The 24,173-nt window shown below is 41.5% G+C and overlaps 1 protein-coding gene across 1 annotated transcript in view; it reads right to left on the bottom strand.

Annotated features, from left to right (window-relative positions):
- The window catches only part of LOC126456919 (differentially expressed in FDCP 6 homolog), a 124,718-nt gene that overhangs the window by 68,232 nt on the left and 32,313 nt on the right, over positions 1 to 24,173 (bottom strand). The window contains exons 4-5 of the mRNA XM_050092857.1: positions 19,331 to 19,570; positions 256 to 500 (exon numbers count right to left, since the gene is read on the bottom strand). Coding sequence (XP_049948814.1) covers positions 256 to 500; positions 19,331 to 19,570 — 485 coding nt within the window. The remainder of the gene's footprint in view (positions 1 to 255; positions 501 to 19,330; positions 19,571 to 24,173) is intronic.

The raw sequence follows: 24,173 nt of genomic DNA, 5'->3' as shown, positions 1-24,173 counted from the left end.
AAGTAACTGTTTGTTACAAGAATGTTCATGGATTTTGTTGGGTTTACTGCCCACCTTAATGCCTACCACGTACTTTTACAAAATTGTTGTCTTGCAAGAGGTTATAATTATATTTACAGTTGTGGTGTTGGTGGTAGTGGTGATTCTAGTTAATTAGCACGAGTAAATTTATATGCTCTACTTTTTCTACTTTTCTTCTTAAATAAATAATTTAAGTAGGGAATGCAAAATGTATGTTCAAATATGACTATGCACCTGTGATCCATCGTGGCGAACTCGAACGTTCTGTCATTGGTATTGAGCACAAAACGAGTCCTGTCCCGGGTTGAATTGCTATTTGTTGGTGGACTCACATCTACTCTGCACTGGGGATCCAGTGGAATTGACCCACATTGTTCTCTCTCATTCTGACTTTTGAAGTAGCTCAACTCTGTTGGATGCAATACGAACCAATATTCCTTCAATGTTGGAAGAAGATACCCACGTTTATACAACATCCCCTGTAAAAGAACAGATAACAAATTGATTTTTATATCATAACATAAATATAACTTAAAGGATCATTTACACACGATAACAATGGAAAAACTAACAGTTACATTTGAATCACATCTATCACTTACTATGATTTGCTGAATGTCACAATTTTTTACAAGTAAAAATCACTTTTGCTTTTATGTAGTTTTAATAAAGTGGTTGTGAAACTGTCCATACTGATTTTACATGAGCTCTTTGTCCAATAAACAAAATTACGAAAGTAAATGTAGCTGTTTAACAACAGAAAACAAAGGGTTCTTGATCTTTTCGTAGGCTACACACTTAGTATAATTCTTCTACTGCCTGTTTTATCATCAATATTAATGCTAGCAAGGAAGCACTCAAGTACAAAGCTGTAAAATGCTGATGATGTTTACGGCTTTCAATGCCCCACATACTGTCAACCATGCAATCACAATACTGGCTGTTAAAGGCAATTGGGGCCGGGACTAGATTTATCCAATGGTGAACATAGCATGAGGCTACAGAACAAATCAAAATGCTTAGTCAATGAGTAGCTGACAACAGTGCTAGTCGTGTCGATACAAAGCGGAGCAATGGTAATGATAAAAACATTGTATTACACGGGATCTACCCAAAAAATTCCAGAACCATGTCCACAAAATTTTTCTACGCTTAACTTTTACTTATTGTGCATGGTCTCCTTTGAAATACCCTCCTCCACAATTGATACACCACTCCCATTGCTGTTTCCACTTCTGGATGCAGTCATGGTATGTCTCCTGCTGGATCGCGCAAAATGTCATGTGTGAATTTTCTTTTAGCTCATCTATCATTGCAAATCTTTTGTCCTTTCAATGGGGTTTTCAACTTTGGAAATAAAAAAAGGAAGTCTGCAGGGGCCTGGTCTGGAGAGTACAGAGGATGAGGCAACATAGTGATTTCATTTTTTGTGCAATAGCCACACACCAACGGCGATGAATGTGCGGGTGTGTTATCATGATGCAAGATCCATGAATCTCGCCAAATTGCAGGCATTTCCTTCTCACATTTTATCGCAGGTGTCGCAACACGTCCCGATAGTACCATCGATTAACAGTTTGTCCCTGTGGCACGAGTTCATGTTGAACTAATCCTTCAAAGTCAGAGAAAACTATCAGAATGGCTTTGACAGTTGGCCTGACGCGATGAGCTTCATTTGTCTTAGAGAACCTTTCCCAACCTATTGTGAGGATTAAACCTTGGTCTCAACATCTTAACCAAACACCCATGTCTCATCACCAGTTGTTTTGACAAGCTATTGGCAAGAAGTAATGCTCATACCATAGTTGTAGTTCCCTTATGCCCATTTTTCCACTCTTTCTTGCTGTGACGTAAATATTCCCTACTGCCTTGCAAGATCACGTACGTGAGAAAGAATCATAGGTGGCAGAGCATCTCCAACTTCTCAAAACACAATAAATAGCTTTCCAGCCAGTTTACAATCTAGATGAACAGTCGGCATAATTGTATAAATTTCCAGGTTTCCTTTCATATGCATCTCCTCTTGAAATCCTGATTAGTTGGAGTTGAAAACAAATTCCTAAGTAGAGTGATGAGATAAGTTGTTATTTATCTCACCTACAAATTTTCATGTCGATTCCGCAGTTTGCTGTGCCCCGTCAAAGTTGATGCTTTGTTTGAAATTCTGTTATCTTAAATTTTCCAATTCTGTAGCACTGTTTGAAGTTATGGAATCTTCATCTGATTCCATTGAAATCGCTGAAATATATGTCACAAGCAGTTTGATGTGGTCACTATCATGCAAATTCTGTAAATTGTACTGCGAAATGCGCAAACAACAGTTTTTGTAACAAGTACAACTTGTTCTCCCTTGAATATTCACAGTTTTTCTTATTCACTACACGATCATGTTGCTGTGGACTTATTCAAAACCTGTCCCCCCCCCCCCCCCCCGCGCCTCCTCTCTTCTATCCTGCAGATGGTCTTCCTTGTACATACTTATGTTTAGTACACGGTCCTTGGATGATGGTCCTTTACATTGTTTCGCTGAAGACAGGATTTGTTGCTTCCTGCCCAACAAGGATGATGAACTACATGGCTTGATGGCTCAACACCTATTTCAGTATCAGTTTCACTTGTTAAATATGTATCATCATATTTGATAATTGTACTCCTCATGTACATTGTCTCCACAGTCGAGTGTATACAACACAACATGTCACGACTCATCTTGCAGAAACACAAATACTTCATCTGCAACTTCTTTCTCACTCTGCAAAATTCCTTGGGTGTCTTTTGGACGAAACGTCAACTTCGACAACTGTTGTAGATATGTAGTCTTTTCAAAAATTTTGGAATATTCATAGTTCCACGCCAACAGTGTGTTGGAGCGAAATGTTGTTGGCATCCGTGCAACCATCTGTGTTTACCGTGTGAATGCCAGAAGTTTCGTTGCTATATGACTGTAAATTATTCGTAAGTGCCATATTGAGCAGATTGTTGTGTCTCACAGTTTGCAAATTTTGAGAGGTCAGAGTTATAAGAGCAACATGTCTGTATTAAATTTTGCATGAAACTCAAGAAAACGTTCACACAGAGACACTAAATTATGAAGGAAGCCTGCGGTGATGACTGCTCAAGCCATAACTGGTGATACGAATGGTCTACATGGTTTATAAATGTTTGGATGGAAGTCAAAGATGACCCTCATTCAAAACACCCTATGAGGTCTACTTACGACGCTCATGTCAGGAGCGTCGATGAAATTGCACATGCCAATTGAAGACTGGCTGTCAAGAGATTGCAGAAGAATGTAGCATTTCGGTTGGAACATGTCACGAAATCCTCACACAGCATATGGGAATGAAACCTTTGATGTTGATGGTGCAAACTTCGTAATCACTGTGGCATGCCATTTCTCATTTGGTGTTCATGGTTTGTTTTGAACATTTCTTGTATGGCACCAGGGTCCATTTTGTGAAGAGTAATACAGACATCTCACACGCAGTTGATCTCTGTATCTCCTGGACACTCATTTTCTGTTGACCTCCTGATGCTCATGATGAGTCATTAGCAGCTAATATTTTTCCTGTCATAGTTGTTAACACAACACTTTCAAATGAGCCTTACTGAAGATTAAACTTGTGGGGATTTCCACATAGATTTTCTGAAAGTGTCTGATAGAAAGCTTGACCTTGAAATATTACTTGGTTCTTTCTATTTGACATCAACTATACATTTTCCTACTCAGGTGGTACAGGAAAGCAGCACACTGATAAATAACGTTTTCATACACCAAGACAAATTTGTAGTAGTTGTGGTCTTCAGTCCTGAGACTGGTTTGATGCAGCTCTCCATGCTACTCTATCCTGTGCAAGCTTCTTCATATCCCAGTACCTACTGCAACCTACATCCTTCTCAATCTGTTTAGTGTATTCATCTCTTGGTCTCCCTACATGATTTTCACCCTCCACGCTGCCCTCCAATTCTAAATTGGTGATCCTTTATGCCTCAGAATATGTCCTACCAACTGATCCCTTCTTCTAGTCAAGTTGTGCCACAAATTTCTCTTCCCCCCCCCCCCCCCCCTCAATTCTATTCAATACCTCCTCATTAGTTATATGATCTACCCATCTAACCTTCAACATTCTTCTGTAGCACCACATTTCGAAAGCTTCTATTCTCTTCTTGTCTAAACTATTTATCGTCCACGTTTCACTTCCATACATGGCTACACTCCATGCAAATACTTTCAGAAACTACTTCCTGACAAATCTATACTCGATGTTAATGAATTTTTGTTCTTCAGAAACGCTTTTCTTGTCATTGCCAGTCTACATTTTATATCCTCTCTACTTCGACCATCATCAGTTATTTTTCTCCCCAAATAGCAAAACTCCTTTACTACTTTAAGTGTCTCATTTCCTAATCTAATTCCCTCAGCATCACCCGACTTAATTAGACTACATTCCACTATCCTAGTTTTGCTTTTGTTGATGTTCATCTTATATCCTTCTTTCAAGACACTGTCCATTCCGTTCAACTGCTCTTCCAGGTCCTTTTCTGTCTCTGACAGAATTACAATGCCATCGGCGAACCTCAAAGTTTTTATTTCTTCTCCATGGATTTTAATTCCTACTCCGAAATTTTCTTTTGTTTCCTCTATTGCTTGCTCAATATACAGATTGAATAACACCGGGGATAGGCTACAACCCTGTCTCACTCCCTTCCCAACCACTGCTTCCCTTTCATGCCCCTCGACTCTTATAACTGACATCTGGTTTCTGTACAAATTGTAAATAGCGTTTTGCTCCCTGTATTTTACCTCTGCCACCTTCAGAATTTGAAAGAAAGTATCCCAGTCAACATTGTCAAAAGCTTTCTCTAAGTTTACAAATGCTAGAAACGTAGTCTTGCCTTTCCTTAATCTATTCTCTAAGATAAGTCGTAGAGGTCAGTATTGCCTCACGTGTTCCAACATTTCTACGGAATCCAAACTGATCTTCCTCGAGGTCGGCTTCTACTAGTTTTTCCATTCGTCTGTAAAGAATTCATGTTAGTATTTTCCAGCCGTGGCTTATTAAACTGCTTGAATACTGCTCAGCAGTGTGGGATCCGTACCAGATAGGGTTGATAGAAGAGAGAGAGAAGATCCAACGGAGAGCAGCGCGCTTCGTTACAGGATCATTTAGTAATCGCAAAAGCGTTACGGAGATGATAGATAAACTCCAGTGGAAGACTCTGCAGGAGAGACGCTCAGTAGCTCGGTACGGGCTTTTGTTAAAGTTTCGAGAACATACCTTCACCAAAGAGTCAAGCAGTATATTCCTTCCACCTACGTATATCTCGCGAAGAGACCATGAGGGTAAAATCGGAGAGATTAGAGCCCACACAGAAGCATACCGACAATCCTCCTCTCCACGAACAATACGAGACTGGAATAGAAGGGAGAACCGATAGAGGTACTCAAGGTACCCTCCGTCACACACCGTCAGGTGGCTTGCGGAGTGTGGATGTAGATGTAGATGTAGATGAAACTGACAGTTTGGCAATTTTCACATTTGTCAGCACCTGCTTTCTTTGGGACTGGAATTATTATATTCTCCTTGAAGTCTGAGGGTATTTCGCCTGTTTCATACATCTTGCGCACCAGATGGTAGAGTTTTGTCAGGACTGGCCCTCCCAAGGCCGTCAGAAGTTCCAATGGAATGTTGTCTACTCCCGGGGCCTTGTTTCGAGTCAGGTCTTTCAGTGCTCTGTCAAACTCTTCACGCAGTATCGTATCTCCCATTTCATCTTCATCTACATCCTCTACCATTTCCATAATATTGTCCTCAAGTACATCGCCCTTGTATAGACCCTCTATATACTCCTTCCACCTTTCCCTTCTTTGCTTAGAACTGGGTTTCCATCTGAGCTCTTGATATTCATAGAAGTGGTTATTTTTTCTCCAGAGGTCTCCTCAGCTTTCCTGTAGGCAGCATCTATTTTAACCCTAGTGATACATGCTTCTACAACCTTACATTTGTCCTCTAGCCAACACTGCTTAGCCATTTTGCACTTCCTGTCGATCTCATTTTTGAGACGTTTGTATGCCTTTTTGCCTGCTTCATTTACTGCATTTTTGTATTTTCTCCTTTCATCAATTAAATTCAGTATCTCTTCTGTTACCCAATTATTTCTATTAGCCCTCGTCTTTTTACTTACTTGATCCTCTGCTGCTTTCACTATTTAATCTCTCAAAGCTACCCATTCTTCTTCTACTGTATTTCTTTCCCCCATTCTTGTCAAACGTTCCCTAATGCTCTCCCTGAAACTCTCTACAACCTCTGGTTTTTTCAATTTATCCAGGTCCCATCTCCTTAAATTCCCACCTTTTTGCAGTTTCTTCAGTTTCAATCTACAATAGATTAATCTACCAATAGATTGTGGTCAGAGTCCTTCTTTGCTGGTTCCTAAATCTCCGTCTTACCATTATATAGTCTATCTGACACCTTCCTGTATCTCCAGGCTTCTTCCACGTATACAACCTTCTTTTATGATTCTTGAACCAAGTGTTTGCTATGATTAAGTTATGCTCTGTGCAAAATTCTACCAGGCGGCTTCCTGTTTCATTCCTTAACCCCATTCCATACCCACTATGTTTCCTTCTCTTCCTTTTCCTACTATCGAATTCCAGTCACCCATGACTATTACATTTTCGTCTGCCTTCACTATCTGAGTAATTTCTTTTATCTCATCATACATTTCTTCAATTTCTTAGTCATCTGTGGAGCTATTTGGCATGTAAACTTGTACTATTGTGGTAGGCATGGGCTTCATATCTATCTTGGCCACAATAATGCGTTCACTATGCTGTTTGTAGTAGCTTACCCGCATTGCTACTTTTTTATTCATTATTAAACCTACTCCTGCATTACCCCTATTTGATTTTGTATTTGTAACCCTGTACTCACCTGACCATAAATTTAATCAAATAAAAACTTTTCCTGTTAAGAATGGTCTGTCTGATCATGATGCACAGCTAGTTACAGTATGTGATATAGCTCCATACAGTGATGCAAAACAGTCCTCCAAAATAGTGTGTTCCATTAACGATTTAACAATTCAAAATTTTAGGGAAAGCTTGCAACAGTTAGACTGGGATGAGGTGTACAGGGAACATGATGCCAATTTAGAATTTAACCTTTTTCACGATACCTTTGTGAGTACATTTGAAAACTGTTTCCCTAAGAAAACAGTGAAATATAATTGTAAGAAACTATGTAAAAAGCCATAGCTTACTAAAGGGATAAAGATATCTTGTAAACAGAAAAAAAGGAAATGTATCTTATAGCTAGGAGGAGTAATGATCCCGAAATAGTGAAACATTATAAAAACTATCGCATTGTATTAAGAAAAGTTATTAAAAAATCCAGAAGTATGTGCATTAAGTCTGAGATTAGCACATCTGATAATAAAATTAAAAAAATTGCGAATATTGTGAGAAGGCAAACAGGGCAACCTAGAGCACAGGAAGACTTTATTTCTATCAAACACAATTAAAAGATTGTTAACAAGAAATCAGAAGTAGAAAACATTTTTAATAATCATTTTTAAATGTTGTAGAGAAAATAGGATCCAGCTATTCATTACAAAATGCAAGGCATTATCTATGCTGTTTGATAAAATTGAAATCCAACCCACCTCTCCTACTGAAATTAGGGAAATAATCAATTCACTCAAAAGTAAATGCTCACATGGAACTGATGGCATTTCGAACAGAGTACTAAAAGCTTTTTCCCAACAAGTAAGTAGGGGTCTCAGCCACATATGTAACAGCGCATTTTTCCAGATAGACTGAAATACGCTATTGTTAAACCATTGCATAAAAAAGGGGATAGATCTGATGCTAACAACTTCTGCCCAATCTCACTTCCGACAGCTTTATCGAAAATTCTTGAAAAAGTAATGTATTCAGAAGTAGCATCATCACATATTTGTAAAAATGAAGTACTAACAAAATGTCAGTTTGGTTTTGAGAAAGGCTTTTCAACACAAAATGCTATGTATGCTTTCACTGATCAAATATTAAACTCATTGAATAACCAAACATCACCCATTGGGATATTTTGTGATCTCTCAAAGGCTTTGCGTGAATCATGAAATTCTTCTAGATAAGCTTAAGTATTGTGATATGAGTGGGACAGTGCACAAATGGTTTAGTTCATACTTAACTGGAAGAATAAAGAAGGTTGAAGTTAACACTACAGACAGTCTGCAACAACCAGCAGAGTCCTCTAACTGGGGAGGTACCAAGAAAGGTGTCCCACAGGGTTCAGTATTGGGTCCCTTATTGTTCTTAATATATATTAACGACTTGCCACTCTATATTCATGAAGATGCAAAGCTAGTTATTTTTGCTGATGATACAAGTACAACGTGTTATCCAAAATTTTTGGGACTGGTGATGCCATCTGTTGAAAACCTTACCTTTTGGACTAATGGTCATCATCACCCTCAAAGTAGTTCCCATCCGCATGTACACACTGGTCCCAGCACTTCTGCCACTGGTCAAGCGTTTTCTGGAAGTCCTGTTCTTTGAGGGTGTTTATCACTGCCAGTGATTCTTCTCGAATCCTCCCTAGAGTGTCAAACCAACGGCCTTTCAACTTGAGTTTCAGTTTTGGGAATAGTGCAAAGTTGCAAGGTGCCAAATCTGGTGAGTACAGTGGATGGGGTACAACCGCCATGTTGTTTTTTGCCAGAAAGGTCCTGATGAGCAAGGACATGTGACAGGGTGCGTTGTCATGATGCAGCAGCCAGTTCCCTCGACACCAAAGTTCGGGCTATCATCGCCACGGATTTTCACGGAGCCGTCTCAAAAGTCACAGTAGTATGCGGAATTCACTGTCTGGTCGGGTGGGACAAATTCTTTGTGCACAATTCTCTTGGTATCAAAGAAAATGATGATCACGCTCTTCACTTTGCTTCTCACCTGTCTCGCTTTTTTGCGTCTTGGAGAGCTTGGGCTCTTCCACTGGGACGATTGTTGCTTTGTCTCTGGCTCATAACCGTAAATCCAGCTCTCGTCACCAGTGATAACCCGTGAGAAGAAGGTCGGATCATCAGATGCAGTCTGACGACTGTCCGTGCACACTTCAACACGCTGTGTCTTCTGTTCGGCATTCAACATCCTTGGCACAAATTTTGCGGCAACACGATGCACGCCCAATTCATCAGTCAACATTTGTCGACATGTGCCATAACCAATACCTACTTCATTCGCAAGGTCTCGAATGGTTTGACGCCGATCCATACAAACCGATGTTGAAGTTTGGCAACAATGTCTGGCGTTGGGTGGCTAACGGGCCTTCCAGTGTGAGCATCATCTTCAATGTGTGTACGGTCGGCCCTGAACTGGGCATGCCACTCAAAACACACGCATACGGCTCACGCTCTGTCCCCCAAACACTTGATGAATCATTGCAAGGATCTCCATAGCACTTTTCCCGATATTCACACAGAATTTGATACACACACACACTGGTCTGTTCACGGATCCATCGTAAAATCGCCACACACCAAACACAAAGTATTACAGAAATCACTGTTGACACTCAACACGTCCTCCCAGCTGAAAGTCACTCCGCACACTGACTCATCAGATATGCAACTCTCACCACCTAGCGGTGCAAAGATCTACTATTCCTACTTTCCAGATGGCAGCACCAGTCCCAAAAATTTTGGACTCCACCTCATATAGTAAACACACCCAAGAAGCAAGAATCAGCTGAGGAAATTGCAAATAATGTCTTTCAGAAAATTATTAAGTGGTTCTTTGCAAATGGACTCTCAGTAAATTTTGAGAAAACACAGTTTATACAATTCTGTACAGTAAATGGCGTAACACCATTGATAATTATAGACTGTGAATGGAAGTCTGTTGCTAAGGCAGAATACTCAAAATTTCTGGGTGTGTGCACTGATGAGAAATTGAATTGGAAGGAACACATAGAGGATCTGCTGAAACAGTTAGGTTCAGCTAATTATGCTATTAGCGTTATTGCAAATTTTGGTGATGAACATATCAGTAAATTAGCCGACTATGCCTATTTTCATTCACTGTCTTCATATGGCATCATATTTTGGGGAAATTTGTCATTAAGAGAGAAAGTATTCATTGCACAAAAGCGTGTAATCAGAATAATAGCTGAAGGCCACCCAAGATCACATTGCAGACATTTATTGAAGGAACTCAGGATATTCACAGTACCTTCACAATACATATACAGTATATTCACTTATGAAATTTGTCATTAATAACCCATCCCAATTCAAAAATAACAGTGAAGTGCATAGCTACAATACTTGAAGAAAGGATGATATTCACAATTATGGATTAAATCTCACTTTGGCACAGAAAGGGGTGAATTATGCTGCCACAAAAAATCTTTGGTCATTTCCCAAATAGTATTAAAAGTCTGACAGATAGTCAACCAACATTTAAAAGCAAATTAAAAGAATTTCTAACTACAGAGGGATCACACTGCTTACTCTGTGATTCAAAACCCTCTCTAACATACCGTACTCCTTGCAATAATACTGAGGGAAACGGGACCATATCAATGCGGATTTATCAAAAGTAAGTCAACTATCAACCAGATATTTATCCTCAGACAAATTCTGGCAAAAGCAAAGGTATACAGGATCGAAACGTATCATCTTTTTATTGATTTTAAAGCAATGTATGATAGTAAACACACAGAGCAACTATATCAAGTTCTAGGTGATTTGGGTATTCCAAGAAAAATTGATAAGGGTAGCAAGGTTGACAATGAGAGAAACACAAGGTTGCATAAAAACTGGAGGAATGTTGTCCAGTACTTTGGAGATTAAAAACTGGATAAGAAAAGGCGATGCTCTGGCATGCCTCCTATTCAACTCCACATTGGAGAAGGTGATATCTTTAATAGGGGAACGATCTTTCATAAATCTGTGTAGATTCTGCCCTTTGCGGATGACATCCACACGGTAAGAAGAACTCTGATGGCAATGGAAGGGATTCACTACACTTCAACAGGCCAGCAGGAACACACGACTAAATATCTTGCTCCTGGGAAAGCACACAGGGAGAACATGTCAGTTGAAATAACAATGGGTACTTATACCTCTGAAAGAGTATCATTTCAGGTACCTGCGTTTGAATGTAACCAGCCTAAATAATACCTCATATGAAATAAAGCAGAGACTAACTGCAGCTTATTTTGCCTTAACAAAGTTTCTATCCTCACAGCTCTTGACTAGGGCCACAAAACTAACCATTTATAAAACACTGATCAGACCAGTGCTTATATACACCTCTGAAAGCAAAGGATGCAAATCACTGGATGCATATGAGAGAAGAATACTCAGGAAAATAATCGGTCCAATTAGCAAAAGGAAAGATGGAGGAGTAGATACAACCATGAGTTGTAAGCCATCTACAGAGACCAGCCTGTTAGAAGTATTGTGACTTCATCTGTGTTCCGGCGTAACAACAAGAACGGAAGAGCAGGGAGGGCTGTGAGATGATGTCAGCCGATAGTACGCTGAGGAACCCCTCTCTAAGATGACACCAAGACAGGAGCGGCCTCTACGCAATTATAAGAGCCCGTGCCTCCCAGCTGCGGGCAGTGGAAGACGAGCTGTCATACTAAAGCTACAGCAGTGACTTCTGAACGATGTTGTTTTGCTTGCAATGAAATTTTATATATCGAAGGACAATGATTATTTGCATGTCGCCATTTGCTTATGACACACCTTTTTGAATACACATAGTTAAGTATTGCCAATTTAACTTACTGTAATAAATTCCATTAATACGTTTTGCTTGAAATGTTGTCTAGTGATCCGAGAAAACTGCTTCTTAGGAACGCTGTATTAGACAAGTTGGCAGAACACAATAATCTAGGCTAAGGTGGGTTGTACACTTGGTACAGATGAATGATACAGAAATAACAGAAAACATTTTACAAGGAAAACCAGGTAGACAGACAGAACATGGTCGATCAAAAACTAGATGGAAGTATGGAGTGATAGCAGACCTTCAGAAGGAACTGGAAAATGCTAGAAAGCCACCAGGATAAATGGAAGGAGATAGTTGAAGAGGTGAAGACTCGTCAGGAGTTGTAGAGCCGAAGAAGAAGAAGAAGGAGAAGGAGAAGAAGAAGAGGTTGGCCTCTGAAGAGTCGGCCCATGACTGAGCAAAAAGGAATTTGACATGGAGCAGCAAATCGCCCGTGCGGGTGTCGTGGAGAATGGGGGCTAGTGGCTGCTCCTTCAGCCACAGCCCAGAAAACATACGTGGCTGGGAACCGAAAGGAAATCGTCAACTGAACAAGGAGCGTGATCCTGATAAGCGAGAAGATCATGGATGGCCGAGGCCAAAGGGCGGAGGGAAAAACGACAGGCCATACCCTGAAGGCCACTCATCGAGCCTGTGCACAACAAAACTCAGATGAGGAAGAACCACTAAGTAAAACGGACGGCCTGGTGCTTGGGCATCAGTTTCACAGTAAACATCCAGCATATTGCAGGAAAGAAATAGTATTCCATGTCACTAGAAGGTGTGAAGGCATATACTGCGTGGTCAGCAAATTTAGAGCCACTGATGTAAAAGCAATAGGATACCGAAACTATCATAAGAGCGGGATGAACAAACACAGGAATACCGTAGGAGGGAGGGAGGCTTTCAGACATGAGAAGAGATCTATCCAAATCTGTGGCCGAGGAACTAACCAAGAGGGTGGTGAGGTGCAGGGTGTGTGTGTGTGTGTGTGTGGGGGGGGGGGGGGGGGGGGCTAAGGCAGAATGTGGATAACAGGACAAAGAGGGAAGGTGGAAATCATAGTGGAGAGAAGTCAGGTTGGAGCCCAACCTGTAAACCTACCTGAGGGCAGGCAGTGAGTGGATGATGTATTGAAGCCATGAAAAGAACAGAACAACAGAATATGTGGAGTGAGCAGGGAAACAGCAGACTGCGGTGGCATAGGAAATCAGGAGCTGGGACTACCAAACTGAAAGCGGAAGGATCCCTGTGTCAACCAGAAGACTATCAACATGACTAGTGCAACATTGGCAAAGCGGATATCGTGACGGTAGACCAGATCAAAGAGGAACAGAGTGGAAGGAACAGCACAGCCATAAGCTTGACAATGATAGGTAGACAGTACAGAATTGATGCCTGATAAAGGTAGATAAGAGTCTAATGATCCACGCCCCACGAGATGTGGACAAGGAAGCAATGGACACTGAGTTTACAGAAACAGCCCATCTTCAGAAGGCAGATATGGGACAACCAAGTAAGCTTGTTCTCAAAAAGAAGCCCCAAGAAACAAAACTGATAGACCATGGTCAGGTGCTGGGCATCAAGGTAGAGCTCTAGATCAGGACGGACCATAGTAAAGCAACAGAAATGCATCTCTAGTGATTTATGGAGGGAGAACTGAAAATCATATCAGAGAGTCCACACAGACGTGCACCAGATGGCACTCTGGTGCTGTCCCTCCGCAGAGGTCACTGAGTGGGAGCTTGTCGAAAAAAGAAATCATTCACATATAGATCAGAAGTGACCAACGGTCCGATGCAGACCACGAGTCCACGGAGTAAAAGAAGGACACTTAATACGAAACCCAATGAAACTCCATTCTCTTTGGTTGGCAAAGAGCTGAGAACAGTGCCAATACAATCTCTGAATGACCAGTGTGACAAGAACTGGTGAACAAAAATCAGGAGGGCACCCCAAAGACCCCACTCACGCAGTGTAAGTAAGATGACATGGCACCAAACTGTGTTGTAGACCTTACGAAGATTGAAGAAAACTACAACAAGATGGCGGCACTGAAAGACAGCTTGCCGAACATGCACTTTTCAACTGAAGCAGATGATTAATCGGAGACTGCCCCTCCCGAAACCTCCACTGATTAGGAGAAGAAAGGTCCACAGGTTAGGTACCAAACAGAGTCAAAGAGCCAGCGTCCATTCAAATAACTTACAGGTAATTTTGGTCAGACCAATCGGTTGGTAACTACTGAGGGGCGACAGATCCTTATCTGGATTAAGGACAGCAACCACAATACTGTTCCTCCGCTGAGAGGGGAAAGCACACTGTAGCTGAATATCATTAAACACCTGCAAGAAATATTGTCGTCGTGAAGGACTGAACCTTTGAAGCAATTGGTTATGGATGAAACTAGGGCCAGGGGCTGAATGTAGGAAGAGGATAGGGCCAGAAGAAGATCCCATACAGTAAAATGTTCATTGTAGGATTCCACCTGACAAGGGGTAAACTGTAAGTGGGAAGTTTCTGAACACTGTTACCAAGTGAGAGAGTCGGTTGGACAGAAGACTAAAGCTGGCGCCAACACCGTCACAAAATGTGTCGCAAGGTTTTCTGCAAGAACCGACAGACCTGTAAAAAGGCCACCTACATCTACATCTACATCTATACTCCGCGAGCCACCTTACGGTGTGTGGCGGAGGGTACTTATTGTACCACTATCTGATCCCCCCTTCCCTGTTCCATTCACGAATTGTGCGTGGGAAGAACGACTGCTTGTAAGTCTCCGTATTTGCTCTAATTTCTCGGATCTTTTCGTTGTGATCATTACGCGAGATATATGTGGGCGGTAGTAATATGTTGCCCATCTCTTCCCGGAATGTGCTCTCTCGTAATTTCGATAATAAACCTCTCCGTATTGCGTAACGCCTTTCTTGAAGTGTCCGCCACTGGAGCTTGTTCAGCATCTCCGTAACGCTCTCGCGCTGACTAAATGTCCCCATGACGAATCGCGCTGCTTTTCGCTGGATCATGTCTATCTCTTCTATTAATCCAACCTGGTAAGGGTCCCATACTGATGAGCAATACTCAAGAATCGGATGAACAAGCGTTTTGTAAGCTACTTCTTTCGTCGATGAGTCACATTTTCTTAGAATTCTTCCTATGAATCTCAACCTGGTGCCTGCTTTTCCCACTATTTGTTTTATGTGATCATTCCACTTCAGATCGCTCCGGATAGTAACTCCTAAGTATTTTACGGTCGTTACCGCTTCCAATGATTTACCACCTATGGCATAATCGTACTGGAATGGATTTCTGCCCCTATGTATGCGCATTATATTACATTTATCTACGTTTAGGGAAAGCTGCCAGCTGTCGCACCATGCATTAATCCTCTGCAGGTCCTCCTGGAGTACGTACGAGTCTTCTGATGTTGCTACTTTCTTGTAGACAACCGTGTCATTTGCAAATAGCCTCACGGAGCTACCGATGTTGTCAACTAAGTCATTTATGTATATTGTAAACAATAAAGGTCCTATCACGCTTCCCTGCGGTACTCCCGAAATTACCTCTACATCTGCAGATTTTGAACCGTTAAGAATGACATGTTGTGTTCTTTCTTCTAGGAAATCCTGAATCCAATCATAAACCTGGTCCGATATTCCGTAAGCTCGTATTTTTTTCACTAAACGTAAGTGCGGAACCGTATCAAATGCCTTTCTGAAGTCCAGGAATACAGCATCAATCTGCTCGCCAGTGTCTACGGCACTGTGAATTTCTTGGGCAAATAGGGCGAGCTGAGTTTCACATGATCTCTGTTTGCGGAATCCATGTTGGTTATGATGAAGGAGATTTGTATTATCTAAGAACGTCATAATACGAGAACACAAAACATGTTCCATTATTCTACAACAGATTGACGTAAGTGAAATAGGCTTATAATTATTCGCATCTGATTTATGACCCTTCTTGAAAATGGGAACGACCTGCGCTTTCTTCCAGTCGCTAGGTACTTTACGTTCTTCCAGCGATCTACGATAAATTGCTGATAGAAAGGGGGCAAGTTCTTTAGCATAATCACTGTAGAATCTTAAGGGTATCTCGTCTGGTCCGGATGCTTTTCCGCTACTAAGCGATAGCAGTTGTTTTTCAATTCCGATATCGTTTATTTCAATATTTTCCATTTTGGTGTCCGTGCGACGGCTGAAGTCAGGGACCATGTTACGATTTTCCGCAGTGAAACAGTTTCGGAACACTGAATTCAGTATTTCTGCCTTTCTTCGGTCGTCCTCTGCATGGGAGACAACTGTTGGCAATGGAGGGTGCAGAGTGTAGCCCACATCTGTGACAAAGGTACAGAAGAACCTAGGGAGGAAACAAAGCATTTCCAACACACCCACTTGCTCTGTTTGAACAAGTAGTGGGCTTCGGTACTTAAATGTTTAAAGATAATAAGACTGGTAGAGGATGCGTGCCTCTTCAGATACTGCAAAGCTCGACAGCAATAACAGATGGCGACGGCAATGGTCATCGTTGACCGTGTGGCCGGTTGACAACGAATGTGGACCGTCGAGCAGAAGACAGCAATTCCAGGGGCACGAATAATCATATCGGACATGTCACGAATGACTGCATCAACACAATCTGACAAAGAGGGGATAAACACGACCTGGGAGGTATATAGGGGCCAGTGTGATAAAAAGCCCAGTGGGGTAACTCGGCCATCGGGAGGTCGGAAGGGAACAAGAGACTCGACGGGAAATGATCGCTATTGCAGAAGTCACTGTGCAGCAGCAGCAGCATAATGGCAGGGGAAGGAGAGGGAAAGTGAGCGAAAGATCAATGTCAGAAAAAGTGCCATTAAGCTGCACCACAACAGGTAGGGGAACGACCATTCAGAATGCACACGTTGTGGTCTACAAAGCAGCTTATACGAGACGAAAAAGCACTGCCCCACACGGAGTGATGGGCATTAAAATACCAAAGGAGGAGGAAGGGAAGGACAGTTGCTGAAGGAGGGCAGTTAGGGCAGCAGGTGTGCGAGGCCTGCCAGGAGAGATACAGAGATTGCAAACTGTAACAGCAGAGTGCAAGTGGACCCAAAATGCAACTGCTTCCAATGTAATACAAAATCTATCCACGTACTAATAATGTCTGTACAGGCCATCGTGAAAAAAACTCTACCCAAAGCCCTCTAAGGACTGAACCAGTTCTGACAAAGCACGGAACCCACAAAGGGTCAGCAAGTGAGCATCAGTAAAATGAGATTCCTGGGGAATGGCACAAGCTGCGGAGTAAAAGGAAATAAGGGACCACAACTGCGGAAGGTGACTGTAGTAGTAGTAGTAGTAGTAGTAGCAGCAGCAGTTGCAGTATTAGTAGTAGTAGTTAGCACGGAACAGGAATTCAAATGAGCGGTGAACAGGCCGAAGCTGGTCATGCCATGGGATCACCATCCTTTACGAACAAGGACAGGACGACATCCAACAAGAGGTCAGACTCAGGTTGCGAGAGGGGACTGTTTCGTGTTGTTCTCTTTTGTAGGCTTTAGAGAGAGAGAGAGAGAGAGAGAGAGAGAGAGAGAGAGAGAGAGAGAGCAGGCTATAGAGAGATCTGGAACAGAGAGAGAGTGTGACCTTGTTGTTGTTGTTGTGGTCTTCAGTCCTGAGACTGGTTTGATGCAGCTCTCCATGCTACTCTATCCTGTGCAAGCTTCTTCATCTCCCAGTACCTACTGCAACCTACATCCTTCTGAATCTGCTTAGTGTATTCATCTCTTGGTCTCCCTCTACGATTTTTACCCTCCACGCTGCCCTCCAATGCTAAATTTGTGATCCCTTGATGCCTCAAAACATGTCCTACCAACCGATCCCTTCTTCTAGTCAAGTTGTGCCACAAACTTCTCTTCTCCCCAATCCTATTCAATACCTCCTCATTAGTTACGTGATCTACCCACCTTATCTTCAGCATTCTTCTGTAGCACCACATTTCGAAAGCTTCTATTCTCTTCTTGTCCAAACTGGTTATCGTCCATGTTTCACTTCCATACATGGCCATGTGACCTTAGAGCACACGAATTGAGAGTTCTTCAGTCATCTTGTGGCAACATGCCTCTTGTCTGGGATTAACCATGGGAGAGGGGCCCCGGCAAAGACTGGGATAAGGAGGAGGGAGGAGGGGGAAAGGATGTAACAGAAATAAAGTTGGATGTCACAGGGTGAATACTGTCATTTTTTGACGAGCCTCTGTGTAAGATAAACGATCAAGGGACTTTTGCTCCTCTGTCTTCTTTTCCTTTTTATACAAAGGGTAATCCAGCAAGCGAGGAGAGTGGTGGTCATAACAATTAACGCACATGGTTGGTGGGACTCTTGTGGATTGGGTGTTAACATTCACCACAGAGGGTCTCCCGTACAGCAGGAAGATGTGGCAGAAACACAAACACCAAAAACACTTCGTGGATAGGACAACGTACAGCTTCGTGTCACCCCAATAAACCGTAGCCGTGACCATCTCTGGCAGGAAAATGCCAAAACAAAGATACTGGTATCAATGTGATTGTTCTTATGGCTGAACATGTTGAAGAAAACTGACACCCACCGTTCCACATCGATTCAGAGTTCCCCTAGACCACAAAGAGTGGCGATGAGTAACGGAGACTGGGATGTCGCCAAAGTGGTCACAGGCACAAAGGGCCACATACTGGGCAGCAGAAGCAATTTTGATCAACAGCACCCCTGACTGCATCTTACTCAGAGAGTCCACTTTGGCAATCCTGCCTTTGTTAGTTTCCACGAAAAATAAAAGCTTGGTGATGGGAAAGTGTCCCTATCATTCCTGGTACAGATAAAGTACACAGGAGAGCGAGGGCAAGTGGTGATAATGGTTTCACCCCGAGCCAGCAAGTCTGATCCTCCTTCCAGGGCAGGGGGGTAGACGAGGGGGGGGGGGGGGACACGAGGAGGGGGCAGTAGTCAGGGAAGGGAAGGGAAGGGAAGGAAAGGGAAGGCCGCAGGGACATAAGAAGCACCATTTAAAGAACCATTCCCTAGAAAAGAGATGGCTGCAAAGAACAGCCAATTGTTTTGGAGCTTAATGTGTTTCACACACAAAACGTAGACCCTGCCACCACCCACTCTGATCAGGTGTTCTTCACGAGTGCATCACCCAGCTACAGCAAGGGATGTCTGGCACAGCGGCCACTGCCAGGAGTCTGAATGCTCCAGAATGACAAGCAGCCACTCCAGAGCATACATGGGAGGTGGCAGCTAAGGCATCATCAGAAGTGTGATCTCTATATTGTACTGCACATAAGATTTGTTAAGATACAAGAGCAAACAAATTTTCATTTTAATTTTTTTCCTTGCTGAAACCTGTACATAGTCCATGAAGTTTCATTTTATTTTCATTATTCTGAACACACAGCCTACATTGGTTTCATTACTTGCCTAATAGAAAATTCATTAAAGATGTAAGCTTTATTATATGTTATATTTCACTACACTAATTATTAATAAAACAGTATACAACCTTTTTCAGAACATCATAGAGGAATGTTTGGTACATTTCATGCACTGCTTCTTCCACTCCTGCTTGATCTGTTTTTCCAGCACCACTGTACTTTGTTTCCATAACAGCAAGGAATGTTGGGAACCTAAACGAACCAATCACAGCAGCCAGGGACTCAAAATCAGAAGCATCCCACTGTAAGCCCAAAGAAGTAACAAACTGTGATGCAACACTGGCACATTCTGACGTATGTAGGAGAACCTGAGGGGGAAAAATCATTTTTTTCTGCATTACACATGTCATGTGAAATCTTTGTTTATTTACAACAATGTACAATGCTTAATTATACCACGTAGCAATGAAATTCAAAGAATATGCCATTATATGCAAAGTCTTGAGACAACATTAATAATCAAGGAATCTACACTGCACATAGAAAATAATGGACAGTTTACTGTCCACATTATTAACCCTCCCAATCATGCAACCATGTCAATAATGTCTGCTGTTTAAGCATGTGCAACATCCAGAAGGAGTGATAACTTGGCAGCTTAAGTTTACTCAGAAGCACATGCTGTGGGAGCTGAAGGCTGTGTACATACACTGTCCTCATGCAATCGCACATAGGTAGTGTTTCTGTGTTTTCTGTTGTCTATGAATTGGTGCAAGTCTCAGTTGGGGTAAGTGCTGGCTTAAGTCTGTCAATACATATGGTGACAGAAGAAACACTGATGTCAACATCGAAATTTCCTGTCATGGCATGCCAGTACTGTGTATGGACCACTGTATGATGCTCCGAGAGGTTTTCGAATGGCACAGTGTTGGACAAAACTCTGTTTTCAGTAATCAGCTTCACAGAAAACAAGTCGTTGCTGGAAACTGTGTTCTTTTGAAATAGGCACTCTAAGTTTGTTGATCTGCTAGCTTAAAGACTGCAATGTCTGATGCTTCAATGATTTTATTCAACATGCTTTGATGATTTTACTCAACACATCTGTCCATATATTATTTCAGTCACTATTGCATACAGATCTTTTCTGGACACAGTGTAACCATCTAGTTGCAGAACAGAGAGAATGTCAGTCTTATTGTATGTGATATGGCATCACAGATCTGAACAATGTGTTTAACTGGTGACTGAGACACTCTGCAAGATGGTTAGTAGAAAGGTGGTATTATGCGCACATTCCAAATTCAGTTCATACGGAGCAGTGTTTGAGGTGCATTAAAGAAGTATGTACAGCTACATCTATGTGACTACTCTACAGTTCACACTTTTCTGTTTCAGAGAGAGCTCACAGAACCACTCAGACCACTTTTCAACTGTTCTGCTCTTGAACACCGTGCGGGAGAAATTAGCAAATTTATCTTATTTTATCACAGTCGTCATTTCTCTCTATGCAGTTGGGAATCAACTAAATATTTTTCAGTTAGGAAGAGAATGTTGGTTATTATAACGTCATAAAAACATACCACTGCAATGAAATACACCTTTGTTCTAATGACTGCCATTTTGCCATCCCAACTCACTTATCATATCCATGACACTCTCTTCCCCATTTAGTATTTATTTAGTTTCCTTCATCCCCCCCCCCCCCCCCCCCCCTTTACCCACTTCATGTTATCCTACTATTTTCCTTTTCTTTCTTTTCCTACTCTCCAATTATAGTCCATCATGTCAAATATTTGCCTTCCTTTACCATCTGAATAATTTCTTTCATCTCATCACACATTCTCTTCATCTGCAGAACTAATTGGTATCATGTATACGCAAAGAATAAAAATAATTATAAACTTGCGGGAAATCTTTTGTCTGAAAATTGTATAGGAATTAATTAACACCTAAGAGGACAGCAATATTTTAATGTAATAGCCTGACATACTTTGAACTTTTGAATGTCAGTAACACAATTTTAGAAGTCTTTAAAGTCGTACAGAAGCATTCAGGAAACAATCGTAAGAAGCCTAAATTATTAAATTCCAGTTTTAAAATGGACTGCCACACATTAAAGAAAAATATGAGGTGGAGAAATCAAAACAACCTAATAGACAGATAAGAGCAAACAAAAATGAATTACATGCCAGCATAACGTCTGTCAATGGCCTGTCAAGACATCACAACTGTTGTATTATTTTAAAAAACCACCACCATCAGTAAATTTGGATGCTAAATGTATTTCATTCGCTACAAGTGTTCTATATATTTGTGCAAAATAAAATTGGCAAAAAAAGTGAAGCACACAGAAGGACAAAGAAATCAAAAATTAAACTTCACAGACTGAGAGGGTAGGTGATGTTATTTCAGTGATTCCAAATTCAAGTCAAGTTTACAAAGGACTTGGGAGTATCAGCCCACTTTTCAATACAACACTGTTCGACCTCCACCCTGGATGCATTGCACTGATTCTGGTGGAAAGGGTATCGTAAAGCTGTTGTGTCCTATTATGTGGGACACTGGCCCACAACTGCTGTAAGTGTTCCTCAATATCCCGGACACTGGCACTGGGACAGAATCAATGTTCGAGCCAGTGCCTCGACAAGTGTCCTCTTAGGGGCACACCTGGGGATCTCACTTGCTGTGGATGTACCTAGACATCACACAGGTAGATGAAATCTTCTCAGGCTTTCATCTGGGTAGCTGCGTTGAAAATCCGCAATGTTTTGAAGAGTGTCATTCTCATCATCTTCTGGCGAAGTGCAGATGATGGGAACGACACTCATCAGAACGTCGCGGAATTTCGATGCAGCTACCCGGACGGAAGCCCGAGAAGATTTAATCAGCAGTATACACCGGAAAAGCCTACATTCACATATCACACGGGTAGTTCAAAGAGAGATGTAGCTCGATGTGACTTCAGCAGTCCAGACCTCCCTGTCACGGCACCACTCCAAACGCAGCTGTTCGTGTTGCAGTGATACCAGCAGCCCAAGCATGGGACAGTAATTCCCTAGTCTGGCTGCCACTGGTCACTGACATATGGAGTGGGATAACACAGAATGTTGCAGGGCATCCACTACTCGTTCTCTGGTGCCAGGAGCAGATGTGAAGGAGTTACAATGTGCTCAGTGCATACGGCAATGCTCCCTCGTGGCGGTCGGAATCTCTGTGACGACTGTGCTGGCGATCTCATTCCCATTGCCGTCCAAAGTTGGGCCACCAACACATCCGAATGGCCTACAAATATGGATATTGTTGCACGATTCACCGATCTGTCCAAATGGAGATCCCATAATTAGGACCACCCCAAACTCCGATGAACTGATAACACTTCTCAGATGCAAGTGACACATTTCTGGATCCTTCACAGTGATCACTCAACATCTAATGCTGTTCACATCCTTTGCACACCCTACCAGACCTGGTAACAACATTAAACTCTAACACTAATTAACTCAAACTAATTTACTCAGTGGCCATTGCACCTGCCACAGAGAATTCCAACTTTAACCATTTATTAGACACCTGCCGATGGTGCATATGTGTACAAAGTTACACTGACATCAATCCATGTCTTCTTGGTGCTTCACTTTCTTTGTCAGGCAGTGTAAATAAAGGATGAGAAGCCAATAAGCTATTCAATTCAAAACTGCTCTACCTTGACAAAACAAATGTTTTTGCAGTCTACAGTATATTACATCTTATTCAGCAACAAATAGTGATAATAAATTTATGGAGAGAGAGAGAGAGAGAGAGAGAGAGAGAGAGAGAGAGAGAGAGAGAGAGAGAGAGAGAGAGAGAGCGGGGGCAGGGGATTGTGACAGTCCTTATCGGTATGCACCGGGACAGTGTGAACTGAGGTTTTTCCTTCTATTGCTCATCTTAAACATGGTGAGGAACAGAGGTAGCTGACAGCATGTAAATTCTTACACTGGATGGCTGCCCCTCAAGCTATATTTTAAACCAGTGTCATCCTCTGTGTTTCCTTGTACTGCATATTCTGAACCAACATGACTACTTGTGTGCTCTGTGTTGCAATGAAGTGACCTGACATGACTACCTGCATAACAAAGTGGCATGACGTGAACATTTATACAGTGTCAGTCAACCCCAGCATAATATTTTCTCTTCCCAATTGACTATCGAGGCCAGTCCCACTGTTAATTAATCACTCAATACCACTTTTTGCTGATATTCATGTAATTCTCAGATTTTCCAGGATGCTGCTTTTTATTTATTTATTGATGCTTTTTATTGTATTTATTCACACTTATGTTCTTTTATCCTACTTGATAAATTCGTGAATATACTATAAACTTTTTTATACAAAATTATGTGTATTCTAAAAGATTAGTTACCTAGGTATTTTTAATATCAACTTAAAACACAAGCAGATAAAAATAATTATTAATATCAATACACACTATATTTTATAATAATACATGAATTTCTATTCTTCAAATGTATAAAATTAATTACACAGAACTGATAAATGTAACTTCTTTGAAAAATCATCTTGGACACATGAGAGTGTTTTGTTAGATTATTCCATGTGTCACAGTTTGGTCTTTCTCTCTGAAGTAGTCACTCATTAAAGTTTAGTGTTAAGTGTTGTTTTTAAACAGTTTATGCTGTTACTGTAACTATCAAGATATATGTGTAGTCTTTGTCTCTCAAGTAATCAGTCATTAACGTTCAGTGTTAAGATTAATGTTGTAATGCACTAGTAAATAGTTTAAGTGGTTATTTTAACTATCAAAATATGTGCATATATTCTTGAGCATTATGGAAATAATTGCAAAAATCATAATAAAAAAATGGAACTTCAAGAAAAAAATTCAGTCATTTTGTAATCAACCTGGACCAACTTTGATGTACCTGAATGGAATTTAGTTGCTCGTAGACACTAACACTACAAAAAAGGTA

Source organism: Schistocerca serialis, chromosome 1 (genome assembly GCF_023864345.2).
Source record: "Schistocerca serialis cubense isolate TAMUIC-IGC-003099 chromosome 1, iqSchSeri2.2, whole genome shotgun sequence".
In the NCBI taxonomy this organism is placed as follows: domain Eukaryota; kingdom Metazoa; phylum Arthropoda; class Insecta; order Orthoptera; family Acrididae; genus Schistocerca; species Schistocerca serialis.
This window is presented reverse-complemented; position numbering and strand designations above follow the sequence as displayed.